The sequence below is a fragment of the Pseudorca crassidens genome, chromosome 15 (genome assembly GCF_039906515.1).
Source record: "Pseudorca crassidens isolate mPseCra1 chromosome 15, mPseCra1.hap1, whole genome shotgun sequence".
NCBI classification, from domain to species: domain Eukaryota; kingdom Metazoa; phylum Chordata; class Mammalia; order Artiodactyla; family Delphinidae; genus Pseudorca; species Pseudorca crassidens.
This window is the reverse complement of record NC_090310.1, coordinates 78,438,649-78,457,986: the sequence shown is the minus strand read 5'-3', so window position 1 is coordinate 78,457,986 and position 19,338 is coordinate 78,438,649. Positions and strand designations below refer to the sequence as shown.

Sequence of the window (19,338 nt, the reverse complement as noted above, 5' to 3'; positions counted from 1 at the left end):
TCGAAACGGCATCAGCACAGAGCCTCACTGTAGGGACTGCGAACACAAAACACCTCCATGGGCCACAAAAGCATCGTATCAGGCGCATTCTATTATTAATGTAGACATGCTCATTTGCATATAAACACACTGAAATAGTCTTCACTTCCCGGGAAGTGCAATATCTTCCATTTCTTAAAAACATGGGACTCTCTCGGTCTGGTGGATATCTGCCTGCTTTCAGTAGGGCCCGAAGTACAGAGAAATGTTCTCTCCCATAAAACACACGCACACAGCACAGGACGGATGCACCTGGCAGGTGGCCGGGGAGTCAAGGAGGCTCCCATGGGGAGCAGTGGGGACGGTGACAAGCAGGAGAGCACGTGTGCTCTCCACAAGGGTGGCCACTGTCCAGCTCTGGCTGATGCTTGCCAGGTGAGAACAAGCACGCATGGGGCAGGGGGTGGCGGGAAGGACAGATCTTTGCTTTTCCAAGAGAAGCCGGGAATCCATATTTTTTTGCATGACATTCTATAAATGTCAGCAGCTCATTCCTCCTCCTTTTTTTTCCCGGAGACATCCAACATGTCTGCAGACAGGATTGGGCCCATGGGTCATCTTGTGACCTCTGTATTTAAAATCTTTGCATAAATGCATCTCTAGGCTTTGAGTTTGGAGAGGATCTTCTCGACGCTGCATACAATCTTGCACCTCCGCAGACTTCCCACAACAGGAAGCCTTGAAGTTTTTAAGGCAAGTAAGGCCTGGCCCCTCGCTGTCTATCCAAGCTGACTTCTGCCCAAAGTTCTCTTTGAGGGTAGTTGGTGGATCTCCCTTCATGGGAGGAGGATGCACTGGGATTTGAGAACAAAACTGTCCCAGGATCGCCGTCCCCACCATCTTCCCAATGCCCCACTGTGTGGGCCCACACTGCCCCTATGTGCCCAGCATGCCACCCCCAAGGGCCGGTCCCTCTGCCTGAATGCCCGCCTCCCCAGCAATTGAATTCTTCCTGTTCCTCTTTCAAACCCCAAATTAATCACCACCTGTTCTGCAAAGACTTCCTGATTTCCCAGGCAGAATTTAACACCTCTTCGTTTTTTTAAAAAAAAGCAAACTGAGTCTTGGGATTATGTGCCCAGTTCCTTCTAGAACCTCTTTTCCTTTTCAAAACCTCTGCAGCCTCGCTTTGCACCTGGAACACACCTCCAGGCCAGTGCTTCAACCCTGGAGGACAGCGGCTGGGACACAGATCGGGTTTGGGGGATCGGGGGCTGTTGCGGATGGGAGGGGAGGGTGGATGGATGCGGACGGGAGGGTGGATGGAGACAGATCTGTCTCTCTTTGCATCCTCAGGCTCACCAAGGGACCAGTCAGAGAAGGTGCCCAATGTTCGGTGATGAAGAAAGGACCATTCTGGGCGTTCAAAGCCAGTCTCGTTACCCAGCTCCCACCTGGACCCACATCTGAACTAAAAAATTGGCTCTCAAGAGAAAAACACAGATAGGTCCTTGTGGGAATGTTTGTGTCTTGTTCACTGCAGTGTCCCCAGGGGCTGGCACAGGCAGGCGCTCAGATGTCTGTTGAACGTATGGGGATAAAGTCGTACCCATCGTGGCAGGTTGCTCTGAGGTGGAATGGGAGGATACAGGGAGCACGCTCTGTACAGAGTGTGGCACAAAGTAGATGTTCAACAAACGCTACTCCCTGGGGCGCTCACCAGCGTCTCTCCAGACGCTTGGTACACATCTGCCCGGCTGGGCCCAGCTGGGCTTCCTGTGCTCCGGGGGAGAGGCAGGCCTGGTCCCCAAATGGAGCTCCACCCTTTGGGCCTCCAGGCCGAAGCCACGAACCCTGGCTGCTGGTGTGCCTTTAATAACCTTGGGAACTTCCAGAACATTCTATCAGCGCTCCTCAGGGCCCCACAGCTGTCCAGCAACCATCCTGGAGACACAAGGAGGAGTGGGACCTTGCCTTCCTGGCCTAGGGCACCATCTTCCACGGTCCTCCCCACCCCGCCAGGAGGAGCCGCTCCCACCAAGCAGGGTGGGAGGCAACAGTGGAGGGACCAAAGGGCTGAGGAGGGCGCTCGATGCCGCAGCCCGCCAGGGCCAGGACCCGGCCAGGAGGCTCCTCCTAGGCCTCCCAGGCCTGAAGCCATTTCCTGGCTGCCTCCACGTCTGCCTGGCGAACTGTGCAGAGCAAGGAAAGTTAAATATAGTCTTAGCGTCCCCGCCGACCGGCTCCCCGCATCGGGCCCGAGAGTGCCACCTGGTGGCCCACTCCCGCCTCCTCGGTGGAATGAAGGCATCTCCGGGGAAGGGCGTTATCAAGATGGCCGCCTCAGGGAACCTCGTGTGGACAGAGGGAGAGGGTGTGAGCTGCCCCCACGCCGCTGCCCACGCCTCCCGCTGGCTAAGCCGCCACGCCACCGAGGTGGCTCCCCAGGGAAGCCCAGGAAGGCCCTGAAGTCTGGGCTGGGCCTGCACCCACGGCTCCCAGGCGGGCACTCACCATGTCAGCCAGGCTGCAAAACTCTTCCAGCCTGAGGAGCAAGCCCTCGACGGTCTCCTCCACCTCCGCTGCCTGAAGAGAGACAAGATCCTGGAGATTAGCAAGTGGTTTCCAGGGAGACAAACGCCCTTCATTGTCTTTCTTCTTTTTTAAAGCAAACTAAATCTTAGGATTATCTGCCCAGTTCCCTCCAGACCTACTTTGCCTTTTCAGAACCTCTCCTGGCCTCATTTGAAATCGGGATGTGCCCGCCTCAGTCTTGATAACCGTGGGCACGTCTGTTTAACCTCTCTGGTTCAAGCCACCGTGGACCATCCACTCGACGCATCTCTCAAAAGAGACGAGATAAATAAATACTAACAGGAGATAACAAAGCGACCCTCATCACCCCCATTGTTTAGATGAGGAAACTGAGGCTCAGAGAAGTAAGGGAACCTGCTCAAGGTCACAGAGCTAACAAGCACTGGGGCCCAGACTCTCCTGTAGGTTTGAGTCCCCAGCCTCAAAGCCTGCTCTTATCAACACTGAAAAATGCCTCTTCAGACAGACCACAGGGAGCAAAGTCAACTGCAGGAGATAGAATACAAAACTACCCTTGTGACACGTGTCTGCTTCAACAGAGAAAGGCCTGGGATGATACTGCCAAACTGTAATAGTTAGGGGATATACTTACACTAAAAAAGTATTTGTTGTTTATCTGAAATTCATATGTGACTGGGGGTCCCGTAGTTTATCTGGAAACCCTATCGATAGTGCTTACTTAGCCCTGGGGAGTAGGAACTGGGGAATGAGGTCTGACACTCTGACACAGGAGCCCTGAATGTTTTATGTTACGTGAAAGGTCCAAACCTCAGAAGTTATCAAGGCCAGGCGGTAAGGTAGATGAACACAAAGCGGGCCACCGGGGCTTGGGGTGATCTGAGAATCACTCTGCCTACTTCTGGAGCAGCCAGCCACTAGCAGCCATCAGCAAACACAAGGCCAGCATTGCCAGAACCTTCCATTTTCAAGAGAAGCCAGAAATTCTAACTTTATGGGAAATATCCCAATTTTTAAGTAGTGGCACAAATTCAAAAAAAAAATTTTAACGCTCCATGGGCCAACCAAAATAGAACATGAAGGGTCTCCCTGCTTTACTCACTTGTGTAAAAATTAGTCTGAACCCTTTTTCCCCTCGAGCATGTACTATTTTCATGATTTATAAAATACCTGTTATTTTTTTTTCTAATTACCAGCATCTAGGAAGGAAGTTCAGCTGGAACGTGAACCACTTTCTCTGGCTTACCAGGCCAAATTGTTCTGCTCCAGGGAGGTGTTCCCAGACATTTCTGGGCAGGCCTGGCACCTGCCCCCCTCACCTGAAGGCTGCCCTTACTGGCCACTTGTCCCCGGAGAAATGTTTATACAGTGCAGGAGCCGCCTGCCGCCTGGGCTGTCAATACCACAACCAAATAAACGGTTGCACAAAAAAACATCTTTCCGGCTGGAGTATAAATAGTACCGAGCTGCAATTTTAAACTCTGCAACCTTCATCTCACAGCTGGGACTATTTCTGTGCCTGACTGGGGGAGGCTTGACAGGGGAAGGGGACTGCAGTGGAGGGAGGACAGGAAGTCCGCCTCCCACCCCCCAAAAAGTAAAAGCATGGTAAAAAAAAAAAAAAAGTGTCCTTAATGCACTAAGGGAGAAAGAAGGAGCTGAGAGGCCACTGAGGTGGAAGGGGGAAGGTTGGTGGTTCCTTCTGATGCAGAGGAAAGCGAGAGAGACGGGAGGGGGCACAGATGCATGAGGGAGCACAGTGCAGACAACCTACGCCCCAGTCCAAAGATGCCTGGGAAGACTAAACCTGCCAGAGGGACATGAAGGACCACGCCCCAGCTGGCTGGTCGGCCTCCTTCCCAAGACATACTGCAGCTCTTTGCTCATAGGAAGAGCCTCTCGACCTCTCCTAGCGTGTTCACAAAGGAAGTTAGTCAGTCCTGAGTTCGAGCCCCATCTTTCTCTTTTGCCAGCTGTATGACCTTAGCCCGGGGGCTTAACTTGAGCATCTGGGCTGGCTCACCTGTGACAGGAAGTGCCGCATCCATTTGGCAGGATTTTAGGCTAACCTCACATAATAGACATGGCTAAGCCATTTAACGGGGCGCAGGCACACAGCAGGCACATATAAACGGTTGCTCTGTGGATCTCTCTCACTAGATAATAGAAACAAGGGCTAATCACCATATGTGGATTATCTCATTTGCTTCTCAGGAGAACTCTATACTGTAGGTGCCATAATTTCCCCCTTTCTATGGATCGAGAAACAGAGGATCAGAGAGTTTAAGTCACTTGTTCAAAGTCACACAGCTAATAGACACTGAAGTGAAAATTTCACCTCTCTGACTTCAGAAGTTTGTCACCACCAAGGCGCTCTCTGGGGAGGGGGAAAGTGTGCCCACTTTACTGCTGCCTGTCAACTATGGTCTCCCCACCACCCCCTCCTCCTGGTGCCTAGGGCGGTGGCCCAAAGCAGCAGGGAGGGAGCGAAGAGAGCATTTGCTGACTGCTTGGTCAGTTAAGGGAAGGACAAGTCCCAAGGCATTCCCAACCAGCAGAAAGGATTAGCTACCCCACCGCGCCCACAGATCATTCACGGGACAATTTTCTCTCACGGTAATTCCCTAAGTGGCCTCAGAAACAAGAGTCCTGCAGGCTGCAGCCCACATGCCTTTTTAACCAGCCCATAAGCAAAATGAATGCCCTCCCCATCCTTTGCAACCCCCGGGGCAGAAATTGTCCCACTCCGAGGGAAGGGAAGCAAATGGCTCGCTTTAAGCGACATTCAGGGCGTGGTCAGTGGGGATGGCAGGCAGGCATCTTTTTAACACGCGTGAATCATGGTATCCACCGCCTTCTTCCACATCTCCTGCTCAAAGTGCCAATCCCAGCTTCCCAGCTGGGCGTGTCAAAAGCCGAAAAGGGGCTGGCTCTGCCTACCAGCAACTGGCACAAGGAAACACAAAATGATCCTCCACCACCCGTGGTCTTCTCCATCTCCACAAAGGGAAACTTCATCTTCCAGGTTCTCAGGCCAAACACATGGGAGGATCCTGGACTCGTCTTTCCTTCCCACCCCCAACCCCATCCAACCTTTATGCAAACTCTCTCAGTTCTGCCTTCAGAATATATCCCAGATCCAACCACTTCTCTCCACCACTCTGGCGCAAGGCAGTGCCTTCCCTCGCTGGGGCCACTGCAGTAGCCTGTTACTCACTGGTCCCCTGCTTCCTCTTTTGCTCCCCTTCAATCTACTCCTCAGAGACTCTGTTAAAACCAAAGCCCTCCTCAGCTCAAAATCTTCCACCGTACCACGTCACAGCCACTAGAATGGCTACGATCACAAAAACGGCAAGTGACAAAAGCTGGTGATGACGTGGAGCAACTGGAACCCTCATCCACTGCGGGTGGGAATGTGAACTTGCGCGGCTGCTTTGGAAACCAGCCTGGTTTGGAAACCAATCTCAAAAGGTTAAACATAGAGTTACCCTTTTGGATACAGCAATGTATCCAAAAGAACTGAAAACAGAGGTTCGTACAAAAACACTTGTACATTATTCATAATAGCCAAAAAAGTAGAAATAACTCAATGTCCATCAACTGCTGAATGGACAAACAACATATGGCATGTACATGTGATGGAATATTATTTGGCCATAAAAAAGAATGGAGTCCTAATATGTGCTACACCATGGATAATCCTTGAAAATATATGCTAAGTGAAAGAAGCCACAAATTACATGATTCCTTTTATGTGACATGTCCAGAAGAGGCAAATCCACAGAGACAGAAAGTGTCTTGGTAGTTGTCTCCCCCATGGAATGGGGGGAGGGGGAGTAGGGAATAACCGCTGATGGTTACGGGATTTCTTTTTTGGGTGATGGAAATGTTCTGGAATTAGGTTGTGGTGATGTCTGAACAACATCAAGAATATACTAAAAATCACTTAACTTTATACTTTAAAATGGTAAATTTTATGTTATATGGATTATGTTAATTAAAAAAAAAAGTCCTCCCCCATCTTCCATCTCAATCAGTAAATGCCTACTGGAGGCCTCCCCAGCAACCACACCAACCATGTCCTCACCCCAGGGCCTTTGCACCTGCTGTTCCCTTCACTGGTAAAGCTCATCTCATACTTCCTTCTAGCCTTTGCTCATATGACTCTCCTTAGTGAGGCCTTCCCTGACCCTGTAGCTTCCCTACCACGCCACATCCTGCCCCAATTTATTTCTCTCTTTAGCCTTTATCACCACATAACTTACTATATATTTTACTTGTTTCCTGTCATCTTCCCCCAACAGAATGAAAGCTCCTGGTGAACAAGGGTTTTCTTTTCTTTTCTTTACCTTTGTGTTCCCAGGGCCTAGACTAATGCCTGGCACATAGTAGGTACCTGTGTTTCCTAAGACGGCCTCTTCCAACTCTCTCCCATCCCACGTATCTTTTTGCAATAGGACCTTGCCACTCTGCCCATGAAGAGGTAGGATCATTCCTTTCCACCCGAATCTAGTCTGTGACTTGCTTTGACCAGTAAAATGTGGTGGAAGCAACGCTCTGTGACTTCCGAGTCTAGAGACCTTGCAGCTTCTGATTCACCCTCTTGGAAGACAACAGCAGGCAAGTTTGCTGAAAAGGCCACAGGGCGGAAAAGATCCTGGAGAATGAGAGGTCGTGCAAGAAAACTGAGGTGCCCCGGCTGGAGCACCAACTGCCCAACACATGAGTGAGGCCATGTTGGACCTTCCACTGTCACCAACCCTCCAGCTGAACGCAGCCTCATGAGGCAGCCCAGCCGACACCACGGGAGCAGGACGGCGCAGAGGAGCTCCGCCAACCTACAAAATCAGGCACTATAAAATGGGGGTCGTTTTTAAACACTAAGGTTGGGAGTGGTTTGTTACCTGGCAGTTGGTAACCAATACAGTGCTCAACGAATATTTGTTGCAAAAAAGGAAGGAGGGAGGGAGGAGAAAAGAAAAGGGCCACGGGAAGGAGGAAGAAAAGTGCTCTCCTGGAAGAGCTGCAGCCTGAGGACAGCAGCCGCGATGGCGTCTTAGTCTCCATTTGCATTCATGCTGTGTGGTCTTAACTATACCTCTGACCATCTCTGTGCCTCGGTTTCCCCACTTGAAAGTGAAGGGGGGTGGGAATCCTCCGACTCTCTGTGTTTGGAGATGGAAGCTGAGGAGGGTCAAGTAAGTTCTTTCTCTAGGTTACTCTTGGTGAGATGCTCCACCCATGCAGGAGACGGCTGTGACCCCACCAGGGTCTCCAAACTCAAAAAGACACAGAAGCCAGGCAGGAAATGAATACTAGGGAAGGGGGCCACGCTTAAGTATGTTTTCTTCACATTGCTTATCTCAGTTTCCCACTTTTGACAGAGACGTTTTACTTTCCTCCGAGAAACACAGCAGCACCAGCAGGATAATAAATGGCAGCTGGGGCTTCCCTGGTGGCACAGTGGTTAAGAATCCACCTGCCAATGCAGGGGACACGGGTTCAAGCCCTGGTCCAGGAAGATCCCACATGCCACGGAGCAACTAAGCTTGTGCTCCACAACTACTGAGGCTGTGCTCTAGAGCCAACAAGCCACAACTACTGAGCTCGCATGCCACAACTAATGAAGCCTGCGCACCTAGAGCCTGTGCTCGCAACAGGAGAAGCCACCACAATGAGAAGCCCGCGCACCGCAACGAAGAGTAGCCCCCGCTCGACAAAACTAGAGAAAGCCCGCGTGCAGTAACTAAGACCTAATGCAGCCATAAATAAATAAATAAATGGCAGCTTACGCCATGCAGGGAGACAAGAGGGAGGGGTGGGGACTGTGGCAAATGGGAGGCCCCGTCTAAAGAGGACACCTGGGAACTCCCCTGGTGGTCCAGTGGTTAGGACTCTGCGCTTCCACTGCAGGGGGCACGGGTTCGATTCCTGGTCAGGGAATCAGATCCCACATGCACGCCGCAACTAAAAGATCCCGTGTGCCACATCTAAGACCTGGCACAGCCAAAATAAATAAATAAATATTTTAAAAAAATAGAACACTTAAAAAAAAAAAGACAAAAGGGTGATCTAGATATTTATGAAAGCTCTTCCAATTCGAAAATGTTCAAAACTAACCTAAAAAATTTAAAAACACTATGACGGCCAAACAAACCTGACTGTAGGCTGAACAGAGCCTTCAAACCTCTGACCGACTGGTGTCTTTAAAACGCAAACATCGGGCTTCCCTGGTGGCGCAGTGGTTGGGAATCCGCCTGCCAATGCAGGGGACATGGATTAGAGCTCTGGTCCTGGAAGATCCCATATGCCGTGGAGCAACTAAGCCCGTGTGCCACAACTACTGAGCCTGCGAGCCACAACTACTGAAGCCCGCGCGCCTAGAGCCCATGCTCCGCAACAAGAGAAGCCACTGCGATGAGAAGCACACGCGCCACAACAAAGAGTAGCCCCACTCGCCGCAACTAGAGAAAGCCCGCGCGCAGCAACAAAGACCCAACGCAGCCAAACATAAATAAATAAAATAAATTTAAAACAAAAACAGACAAACAAAAAACCACACAAACCCAAACATCTATGAAATGTCCAGAACAGGTAAATCTTTAGAGACAGAAAGTAGATTAGGGGTTCTTGGTGGAGGGAGAGCTCAGGGGGACAGGGTTTCTCTGGGGGGTAATGAAAATGTTCTAAAATTGATTGTGGTCGATCGTTGTGCAACTCTGTGAATAAACCAAAAGCCACTAAACTGTACATTTTAAATGGGTGGGTTGTATGTCATGTGAATTATATCACAATAATGCTGTTTACAGACACACACACACACACACACTCTCTCTCTCCCCCCCTCCCCCTCCCCCTCCCTCTCTCTCTCCCACCCCCGGAGAATCCTTCTAGAAACCACAAGGTCCACTCAGCCCAGGAACAAGGCCACTGAAGACCTGTAGCTTTTGCTGCAACATTTTTAAAGAAGCCAGACATTTGGATTTTTATGTGAAAACTCCCACTTTTTAAAAGTTGGCATCTACTTAGCATTTTAAAAAGCAGATCACCATGCCAGCCAGAGGACACCCACATGCAGCCAGTTCAGGGGCGGGTGTGGTGGTAGCTTTGCCTGACACCTGGCGCTATGGCCTGACCTTGCTCCTGCTTCCTCCAGCCGGGTTGGGCCAGGGCCCATGAGTACATGACGGGGGTGAAAATGAAACAGGCTCAAGGACTGTGAGGCCTGTCCACATTCAGGGCATGTAATTAGTAATGTCACCTCTTCTCCAAAAGCGCTCATGGTGGCCCCTTCAGATGACAGGGAAAGTAAAGGTCTTCAGAGGAAGCAGCCTCATCTCTGTGCACAGGATGAAAGGGCAGGATCAATGGCAGAAAGAACCTGGGAGCTGGGCAAGCCAAGAATGAAGGGCTGGAAAGAGCAAATGAAGGGATTCTCCAAATGGCCTTGCGCTGGAATCGCAAACTGAGAGGACCTGGCCCTTTAGATGATGATCCACTTCCCAAAGAGGGGACACAGGAACTCCCTCCTCCCAGGCCCCTACAGCAGCTCAAATAAGAGTTCCCATCCCCCAGAGGGACGCTTGACCTTGAGGTGTGAACGTCTAGAAGGGCTGACTACTCTACTCTACTCTCGCCTTGACCCTGACTTTTAAGAAGGTTAATTTGGCAACAGCAACCAAAATTTTATATGCATGTATCCTTGGACCCAGTAATTCCCCCACTAGGTATGTATCCTCCGGACATATATGCACAAATGCAAAATGATGTACGTACAGAGATACTCATTGCAACAGACTTTGTTTTGGGTTTTTTTTTAGTTTTTATTTATTTTTGGCTGTGTTGGGTCTTCATTGCTGTGGGTGGGCTTTATCTAGTTGTGGTGAGCAGGGGCTACTCTTCGTTGCGGTGCACGGGCTTCTCATTGTGGTGACTTCTCTTGTTGAGAAGCACAGGCTCTAGGTGTGCGGGCTTCAGTAGTTGCGGCACGTGGGCTCAGTAGCTGCGGCACGTGGGCTCAGTAGTTGCGGCACGTGGGCTTTAGAGCGCAGGCTCAGTAGTTGTGGCGCACGGGCTTAGTTGCTCCGTGGCATGTGGGATCTTCCTGGACCAGGACTCGAACCCATGTCCCCTGTATTGGCAGGTGGATTATTAACCACTGCGCCACCAGGGAAGCCTGCAACACTTTGTAACAGCTAAAGAATCCATGTAACCTAAATGTCCATCAGTAGAGGAACGGTTACCTAAATTATAATTCAGACAGACAATGAGATTCTGTTTAGCAGCTAAAAAATAATTGGCCAGCTCTCTGTGCACTCATATGGAAAGCTGTCTAAGACATAGTGAGTGAAAAAAGCACAATGCAGAAGGGGGAGGCGGCAGGTGGGGACGACAGGGGACACAGGCATGGCCTGCAGCGGCCTCTGTAGAGCAGCAGGGGCTGAGAACCGGGGGAGGCAGGGCCTCACTCAGCATTCCATGGTCACCGGGACCTTTGGATTTTGTAACATGTGCATATATTTTTTATTTTTAAAACAAACTTATTTTAAAACCAACTCCAATTCACTTAAAAGAACCACAGGCCAAATTTCCATCACACTTGCACCAAGGAAAAAATTCAGATCCCGAGATAGCTTAAGAGAACCGGGGGCTCGTGCTGACCGTGGATGCAGCAACTATGTTTTGCAAACCAAAAACTGGAATCTATGGTTGGTCTCACGTACACAGATACGGAAAGTTAACATTGGACTTCCAGGCTTACACGAGGTCGGGCTAGTGAGAGAAAATTCACCATCTTCTGCACAAGCGAAGGGCTGAAATCGCCCTCTTGCAAACACTGTGTGGAAGTATTAATGTGTGTCACGTCCACCCTCCCACCTGTTCTGAGAGCCCTGAGGGCGGTGGGCCTCTCCTGCACTTTTGCTTTCCAGCTCCTGACATGGGGTCCGCACCTGGTACCTGCTCCATAAACAGCTATAGAATGACTAAGTGAATAATTGTAGCTAATGCACCAGATCGCTCACTGTGGGCCTGACCCTGAGCCAAGTGTTGCCCGTGAATCGTCTCATCCAACCCCACAACTGGAGGGGAAAAGGCAGAGAGAAGCATGAGCGCAAAGCCGAGATCTGAACCCAGGCCATGTGGCTCCAGAGCTGGTCCTCCCTCCACTCAGCCTGACCAGGAGCAAGCGGGTCGGGGGGAGGCACACATCTGTAAAGGATGCTTCTTCAACTGATACGTGAGGCAGCAGTAGCTGGTGCGGTAGACACAGCAGCAGGCAGGACCGACGGGTTTTCTGTCCTCCTGCGGCGGCTGGAAGCAGGCATTCCTGGGCATGGGGCCAGTCCCGCTAGCACTGACGGAAGCTGTGAGCCCCCGGCAGGCTGGCCATCAAAATTTCCGGAGGGGCGCTTACAAGTCCAGATCCCCAGGCCTGGGGTGCCTCCAACAGTTAGCAGTCGTGGTGACTGTCCAACAGACTAATCAGTCTTGGCCACTCCAGGCTTACAACCCTGCTGGAGGGCTTTCAGCGTTCCAATGCCCAGGTGGCACCCACACCAACGAAATCAGAGTATCTGGGGGTGGGAGCTGGGCATCAGCACTTTTTGTTGTTGATCTCAGATGATGCAGATGTTTGGCAAAGGTTGGGGACCACGCCCTACACCGGTGCTCTCACCTTGGCTATGCTCCACCTACCACACCCCACCCCAGCGATCGATGTAACTGGATCTCCTATTTATAGATGCATGAAATAGGTGTTTTTTGCCTTTAAAGTTTTTATTTACACTGCACACACCTCTGTGCGTCTTGCTTTTCTCCCCGGTGCCGGAACGGCATGTTCAGAGCTGACTCCCTGCAGCCGCGAGCTGTCCGCTGCGCGGGAGCATCGCTACATGACCAGCCTGGGCTGGTTGGCACCAGGGTCACTTCCCGTCTTTGGGAACCTGTTTCAAAGCTTCTCGGTTCGTGCTGAGAGTCAGCCAGACTGGGAACTTCTAGCCAAGGTTCCAAGGTGACCCTCCCCCAAAGCCCAGCTGTCCTGTGATAAGAGATTGTTCAGAGCCAGGGACAGGTCCTTCCACTGCTGGGCAGTTCTGCGGGGAGAAATATAGGAACTTTCTTCCGAGAAATGCTGCCCCTCTCCAAGCGCCCACCTTGGCCTTGGCTCTCACACCCCCGAAGGTTCTGATTCAAGGAGCCTGGCCAGCTCGGTGTACGTCCACCGGGACATCCACATCTGTGGTCCCCCTGCTGCCACGCCAGCCCCTCCGACGCGATCCAGCACTGCAGCCCTAAGTCCACAAATCTGATCCCGTCTTTCCCCTGCTCACACCCAGCTTGGCCCTGCTCACAGCTTCTATACATGACACCCCAGAATCGAATCCAGATTCCTCCCCTTGACCCCAGGCCCTGGTCTGGCCCTGCCCCCTCTCCCCTTTATCACTGAGGTCCACCCACTCAGGCACCTCTGGAGACCTCATTTTTCCCTGTCTCCAGCGACACACATGATGTCAGATCTTTGCCTGGTGGTTCCTTCCAATCTTGCTGTGTGTCTCTATCACAGCCCCTCAGGTGTCTCCCTCGTGGCATTTATTACCGTTAGTTACTCTGTTGGGTAACTCCTAGTGGGCTCATCTTCCTGACTGCAGTGCCACACCTTGAGGGCAGGCGTCGCCTCTGTCTCACTGGCCTCTCCCCGGTGCCCGGCACAGTGCCTGGCACACAGCAGGTCTTCCATAAAGATCTGAGGGGGCTTCTCCGGTGGCACAGTGGTTAAGAATCTACCTGGGGCTTCCCTGGTGGCGCAGTGGTTGAGAGTCTGCCTGCCAATGCAGGGGACACGGGTTCGTGCCCCGGTCCAGGAAGATCCCACATGCCGCGGAGCAGTTGGGCCCGTGAGCCATGGCCGCTGAGCCTGTGCGTCCGGAGCCTGTGCTCCGCAACGGGAGAGGCCACAACAGTGAGTGGCCCGCGTACCGCAAAAAAAAAAAGAATCTGCCTGCCAATGCGGGGGACGCAGGTTCGAGCCCTGATCTGAGGGGATCCCTCATGCCGTGAAGCAACTAAGCCCGTGAGCCACAAGTGCTGAGCCTGCGCATCTGGAGCCTGTGCTCCGCAACGAGAGAGGCCGCAGCAGTGAGAGGCCCGCGCACCACAATGAGGAGCGGCCCCCGCTTGCCACAACTAGAGAAAGCCCTCGCACAGAAACAAAGACCCAACACAGCCAAAAATAAATAAATAAAATAAACTTATTTTTAAAAAAAGATCTGAGGAATAAATTAATATAGAACTACATCTCTAGACAGAGTAGACTGTGCCCTGGCACCCACCCACAGACTTCTAATCTGAACATCCAAATTTGAATCCCAAAAGGGGACCAGTAGGTCACAAGAATAAGACACATGCCAGGGTTCCCACAGGCACAGGGTGTTTGCAGGTTGGACACAATAAAATATTCTTTACTTCCACAAAGAAACAGTCTCTTCTACATTTTTTCTTGAAACTCAAGGGCATTTTTGGCTAATTTATGTTTTCCCATTTCAGTCCAGACACACGGTTTGGAGAAATAGTTCCCTTTCCTCTTATCATGACTACAGAAAATTCAAAGGTTCAAGCACAGGGGTAAATGGTAACTGATACCAACTTCGGTATGAGGGAGACAATGAGGAGGAGTGGGGACGGTGGCAAACAGGAGACCACAACTAGGAAACAGGGACATAGGATTACCAGACTGTCCATATTTTAAATAAACAAGAAACTCAGATTTTCTTCATGAAAATTCTCCATTTAAAAACCCCTATGTGAATTGAACCCATCATATCAGAGTGCTGGATTCAGCCTCTGGGCCACCAGTTTGCAACCCCTGATCTAATCCACATGTGGTTAACAGGCGCTTTCCCCCATCATCCTTTGCCCACTCAAGCAAAGTCCCTAGGTGTGAGAAAGTGCTGGCTTCCTTTATTTCCTTCCATGTAGGCCATTAACCCCATCTGTGGGCAAATCTGTCCCGTGTTCCACCACAGGAACCAAATGGAATTCTCAGAGTCTGGTCAGGAATTCACCCTTGGGTGGGTATCAGGAGTCAGCCATTCGGGAGGGCCCTGAACTCCCCTCCCCCCTAAATCACAGGGCACCCAAGAGGCAAACATCTCTCTCTCTCTCTCTCTCTCCCTGCCTTCTTGAAGCAGCTTCCGGAGATCCTGCCTGAAACTTCCCCTAAAAGAGGAAGTTCAAACCAGAAAAAGAGAGAAAGTAAAACACAAGAAGCTGGTTGGACAGAAAAACCCAAAGGCACTAGAAATAGTAAAATGCTCACCTGCCGACTCATCTTAACATGCCGCCCTTCAGCGGCTCCTCGATCCGGGGAGACAGTGCAAAGTCCCAACACGGTTTCTGCCCCCTCACCTGCCCCGCCTCCCACAGCTCCCCCTTCTCCCTGCTGCTTGCTCTTCTATCCTGGTGATCACCCTGCTTCATCCCACCCCAGGATCTTTGCCAGTTGTTTCCTCTGCCTGGGATGTTTTCCTCCTACCTCTCAGCCTGGTCAACTTCTATTCATGCTTCAGAGCTCAGCCTAAAATGATGCTGCCTCAGGGAAGCCCTCCCTGAACACTCCCAGACAAAGTGGGGTCCCTCTGCTAATTGCCCTCCTGGACCTCTGTGCTTCCTCTTCCCTGCCCATTCCTAAGGGGTTACCACACGGGTCTCAAGCTTTCTTGGAGAGGCCTTCCCCACCCCATGTCTCCCAGACACAAAGACACCCTCTATCACATCACCCATGCCCATGTTCTCCATGGCATTCATCACAATTTAGAGGTTTTGTATGTTCTGTGTTTACTGTCTGACAGTCGGGCCATGAGAGTGGGAGCCCTTGTGTGTTTCACTCCCCGCACACGGCAGGGGTTCAAGGTGTTGAACGTGGAAGGCCCACTTCCCTAAGAACCCCAGGACACCCCTAGGACTGGAGCTGGCTGGTCTGAGACTCCTACTGCTCCATTTAAAAGCCCAAAGTGGCCCTAGGACAGGGGCTGGTACAGGAGGCACTGGCTGCCCAGACCTGTTCCCAAACCAGACTTTCCCTTTCCAGTTCATTTGCCCATCTGCAAACAGCTTCAGCGCGAGGGACTGCTAATGAATTAAGCTTTAAGTAGAGGCTGCAAGTGACTCCACCCTGGCAGTTTTTGCTTCTTTGGGTAAATAAACTTCAGCAAGAGCTCTAAGTGGCTTTATTGCCGCGTGGAGCTACAGGGAGTTCGGCTCTTCATTACGGCCATTACAAACGAGCGTGAGCCAGCCTGCGTCTGAGTTAGAGAGAGCCCTGAGTGAGCAAATGAAGTTAATACATGCAGCTTCTCCTGAAGGCTGTCCCTAGTCGAGACAAGATGAGGCTGGGTTGAGCCGCTGGACACAGTGACACCTTGCTGCTGAGAGCAAGGGGGAGAAAGAACACGAAAGATGCTCAGGTTACTTAAACCCTTAAGCAGGTACCCAACCTAAATGCCCATCCCTGGGGGTGTGGTTCAGAAATTACAGGACATTCATAGGATGTTGCTTATTCGGTGAGGGCCTCAGTTTTCAGTTATGAAGTCGACATAACATCCTAGCCACTGGGTCACTGCCAGGATGCAATGACATAATCCATGGACAGAGCGCAGCACGCTGCTGGCACATAGTATGTGCTCAGAAAATAGGAGGAATTATTCTGAAATGGTGGGACACGAAGAAGCCAAGGAATGATGAAGACCTACACTCTCTGATGCAGAAGCCGCCAGCGTCTCATGACTATCAAGTGCTTAAAACGTGGCTGGTCCACACTGAGATGTGCTGTAAGTTCAATCATCCAAGCCTGATTTTGAAAACTTACTTCAGGACTTCCCTGGTGGTGCAGTGGTTAAGAATGCGCCTGCCAGTACAGGGGACACGGGTTCGAGCCCTGGTCCAGGAAGATCCCACATGCTGCGGAGCAACTAAGCCCGTGCACCACAACTACTGAGCCTGCACTCTAGAGCCCGCAAGCCACAACTACTGAGCCCGTATGCCACAACGACTGAAGCCCCTGTGCCTGGAGCCCGTGCTCCGCAACAAAAGAAGTCACCGCGATGACAAGCCCGCACATGCACGGCAGCGAAGAGTAGCCCCCGCTCACCATAACTAGAAAAAGCCTGCACGCAGCAACAAAGACCCAATGCAGCCAAAAATAAATAAACTTATATATATAAAAAAGAAGGAATCACTATATAAAAAAAAAGAAAACTTACTTCAAAGAATGTAAAAATCTCCTTAAATTTTTTTACGCTGATGACATGCTGAAAGGATATTTTGGAGACACTTATTTTAAATACATTGAAACTTGTAGATCTAAATCTTATAGCGTTTAATGTCAATTAAATCTCAATAAAACTGGAAAGAATTAAATATATTGAAACCAATTTCATCTGTTTCTTTTTCCTTTTTTATATGGCTCCTAGAACATTTAAAATTACATGGATGGGGGACTTCTCTGGCGGTCCAGTGGTTAAGACTCCAAGCTCCCAATGCAGGGGGCATGGGTTCAATCCCTGGTCAGGGAACTAAGACCCCAGATGCCACGTGGCATGGCCAAAAAAATAGAAAGAAAAAGAAAATTACATGGACGGCTCACATCTTTGGCTCAAATTATATTTCAATTGGACAGCTCTTATAGATACATTCTGACAAGGAAATATGTCCATACTATTTTTTTAATTGAGATATAACTCACATACCATAAAATTTACTCTTTTAAAGTGTACGATTCTGTGGTTTTCAGTGAATTCACAAAGTTTTGCAACCATCAGAACTAATTCCAGAACTATTTCATCACTCTGAAAAGAAGCCCTATACCTTACCATTAAGTCACTCTCCATTTGTCCATGCTATTTTGAATAAAGAAAAGCAAGTTACAGAACATTATTCTAGTATCACGTGGGTTTTTTTGGTAAAAACTAATTATGTATAATTATTAGTATATATGCATACCTACATTTGTAAATGCATTTTTAATGTGTTTGGAATGATGTACACCAAACTGTGAAAGATGGTTATCTCTGGGAACTAGAATTGAGGTGAGAGAGAAAAAGGAGAGGGTGCTTACCCTTTATTTTAAATACTTCTGTACTGCTTCTGAGATTTAAAGAGAGAATGGCTTGACTTTCTGGCCCTACATAACTCCTGGTGAACTTCGGTAAATAACTTTCATGGCACTGTCAACATACTGGCTTCAGCTGGAAGATAAAGAGGCTAGTTTTAGATCTACTTTTTGTTCTGTGCTTTTAAAATAGAAAGTACAGCCAGAGATGAGGTATTTTCCCTCCTAGCAACAGAAGCGTACCGAGGCCGGCAGCATCCTCGCACAGACGCAGCCTGCCCGCCTCCTCCCGGCATGTAGCATTAGCTCAGAGCAGAGCAGGCCGAGCGCCCGGGCAGGGGCAGGACCGGGAGTCAGCCTCCCCCGGGGCCCAGGCTGGCAAAGGGCAGCAGCTCCGAGCGCGCCTCAGTCTGGCATCCCGGAGGATGCTGGGGGTGGGGGTGCGGTCTCAGGTAGGGATGGGAAGCTTGTCTGGGCCCCCGAGAACCGGGGCTGGAGGAGAGGGCGGGCGCGACCTGACGCGCATCTCTGCGCGACGCCAGACAGCCACCGCTCCGCAAAGGAGGGACCCCTCGGACCCCCAGCGCGGGTCCGGAGCCCCAGCGCCAGGTACGAGAGAATGCTGCGGGGAAGCCGAGGGTCCGGGTCCAGCGCGCAAGGGGTCTCCATTCGTCCACTCCTCCCCGGGGGAGCGCGAGCCCTGGATCCCGCAACCCCAAGACCCGCCTCCCCCACTTCCAACCCCGTCCCCTACCTCGGCCCCGGGCTCGGGGGTCAGGAAGAGCGCGAGCTCGCGCGCCCCGCTGCGCACGGGCTCCGGCCGATCGGCGTCCACGAGCAGCATGAGGAGCGCGGCAGAGTCCAGTTGGCGGCGGCTGCCCGGGAACCCGACGCCGCGTCCTGGCCTCGGAGCCCCGCCCCCGACCGGCTGCATGCCCCGTGGCCCGCCTGGCGGAGGCGGGGCAGGTGCGCACCCAGTGGCCGCGGCCCACGCCTCCCGGAACGCCGGGCCGAGCGGGCAGCGCCACCCAGTGGCGCGCGACGCTCACTACGCCCGGCCCCCGCACCACCTGGTAAACGATTCTCAAACTCGCTTTCAGATTGCAATCACCTGGGGCTCCTTCAAAACTTCCGAAGTCTGACGGCCACACACAACCTTTAGGGTTGGAACCTGGGCATCAGTACTTTTTATGTTCGCCAGGTGATTCTTACATAGAGCCAAGTTTGAGAACCATCGGCATAGACCACCCCTTTTCATTCGAATCCGGTGGAGCAGCGGTTCCAGCTCCCACAGCACTTTAGAATGCCCCGGGGAAGTTTCTAAAAGCCCGGAAGCCAGGCCTCACCCCAGGCCGATTCAGCCGGAATCCCTGGGGGTGGGGCTTGGGCATCAGTTGTTTGTAAAGCTCCCCGGGTGGTTCCAGCGTGCATTCAGGATAGAGAACAGATATCTTAGAGGATCCTTTCATTTAAAGACCACCCCTCCCCGCCATCACCCCGCCCACAAGGCCTCTCCTAGGACAGCATCTTGTTTGCGCCAGGCGGACAGTCCGAAAAATTAGGGAAGTCGGGAGTAGCGATCTGCTTCCTCCCAGGAGCAGCTTTTAAAATAAGCTCCCCAGGGAATTCTACAGCGCACTAAATTGGACACAGCCTCGCACCCCTAGGAGGCTAGTCTAGACCCCTTGGAGGCTGAAGAG

The 19,338-nt window shown here is 51.4% G+C and overlaps 1 protein-coding gene across 4 annotated transcripts in view; it reads right to left on the bottom strand.

Annotated features, from left to right (window-relative positions):
• The window catches only part of BCAS4 (breast carcinoma amplified sequence 4), a 60,322-nt gene extending 41,683 nt beyond the window's left edge, over window positions 1–18,639 (bottom strand). Inside the window, exons 1-2 of one of the 4 annotated variants that reach the window (XM_067708455.1) lie at window positions 18,393–18,639; window positions 2,494–2,565 (exon numbers count right to left, since the gene is read on the bottom strand). In XM_067708455.1, the coding sequence (XP_067564556.1) occupies window positions 2,494–2,565; window positions 18,393–18,572 (252 nt within the window). In that variant the 5' untranslated portion in view covers window positions 18,573–18,639. The remainder of the gene's footprint in view (window positions 1–2,493; window positions 2,566–18,392) is intronic. The other 3 variants (XM_067708453.1, XM_067708454.1, XM_067708452.1) reach the window with 3 other exon arrangements.
• Window positions 18,640–19,338: the final 699 nt, after the last annotated feature.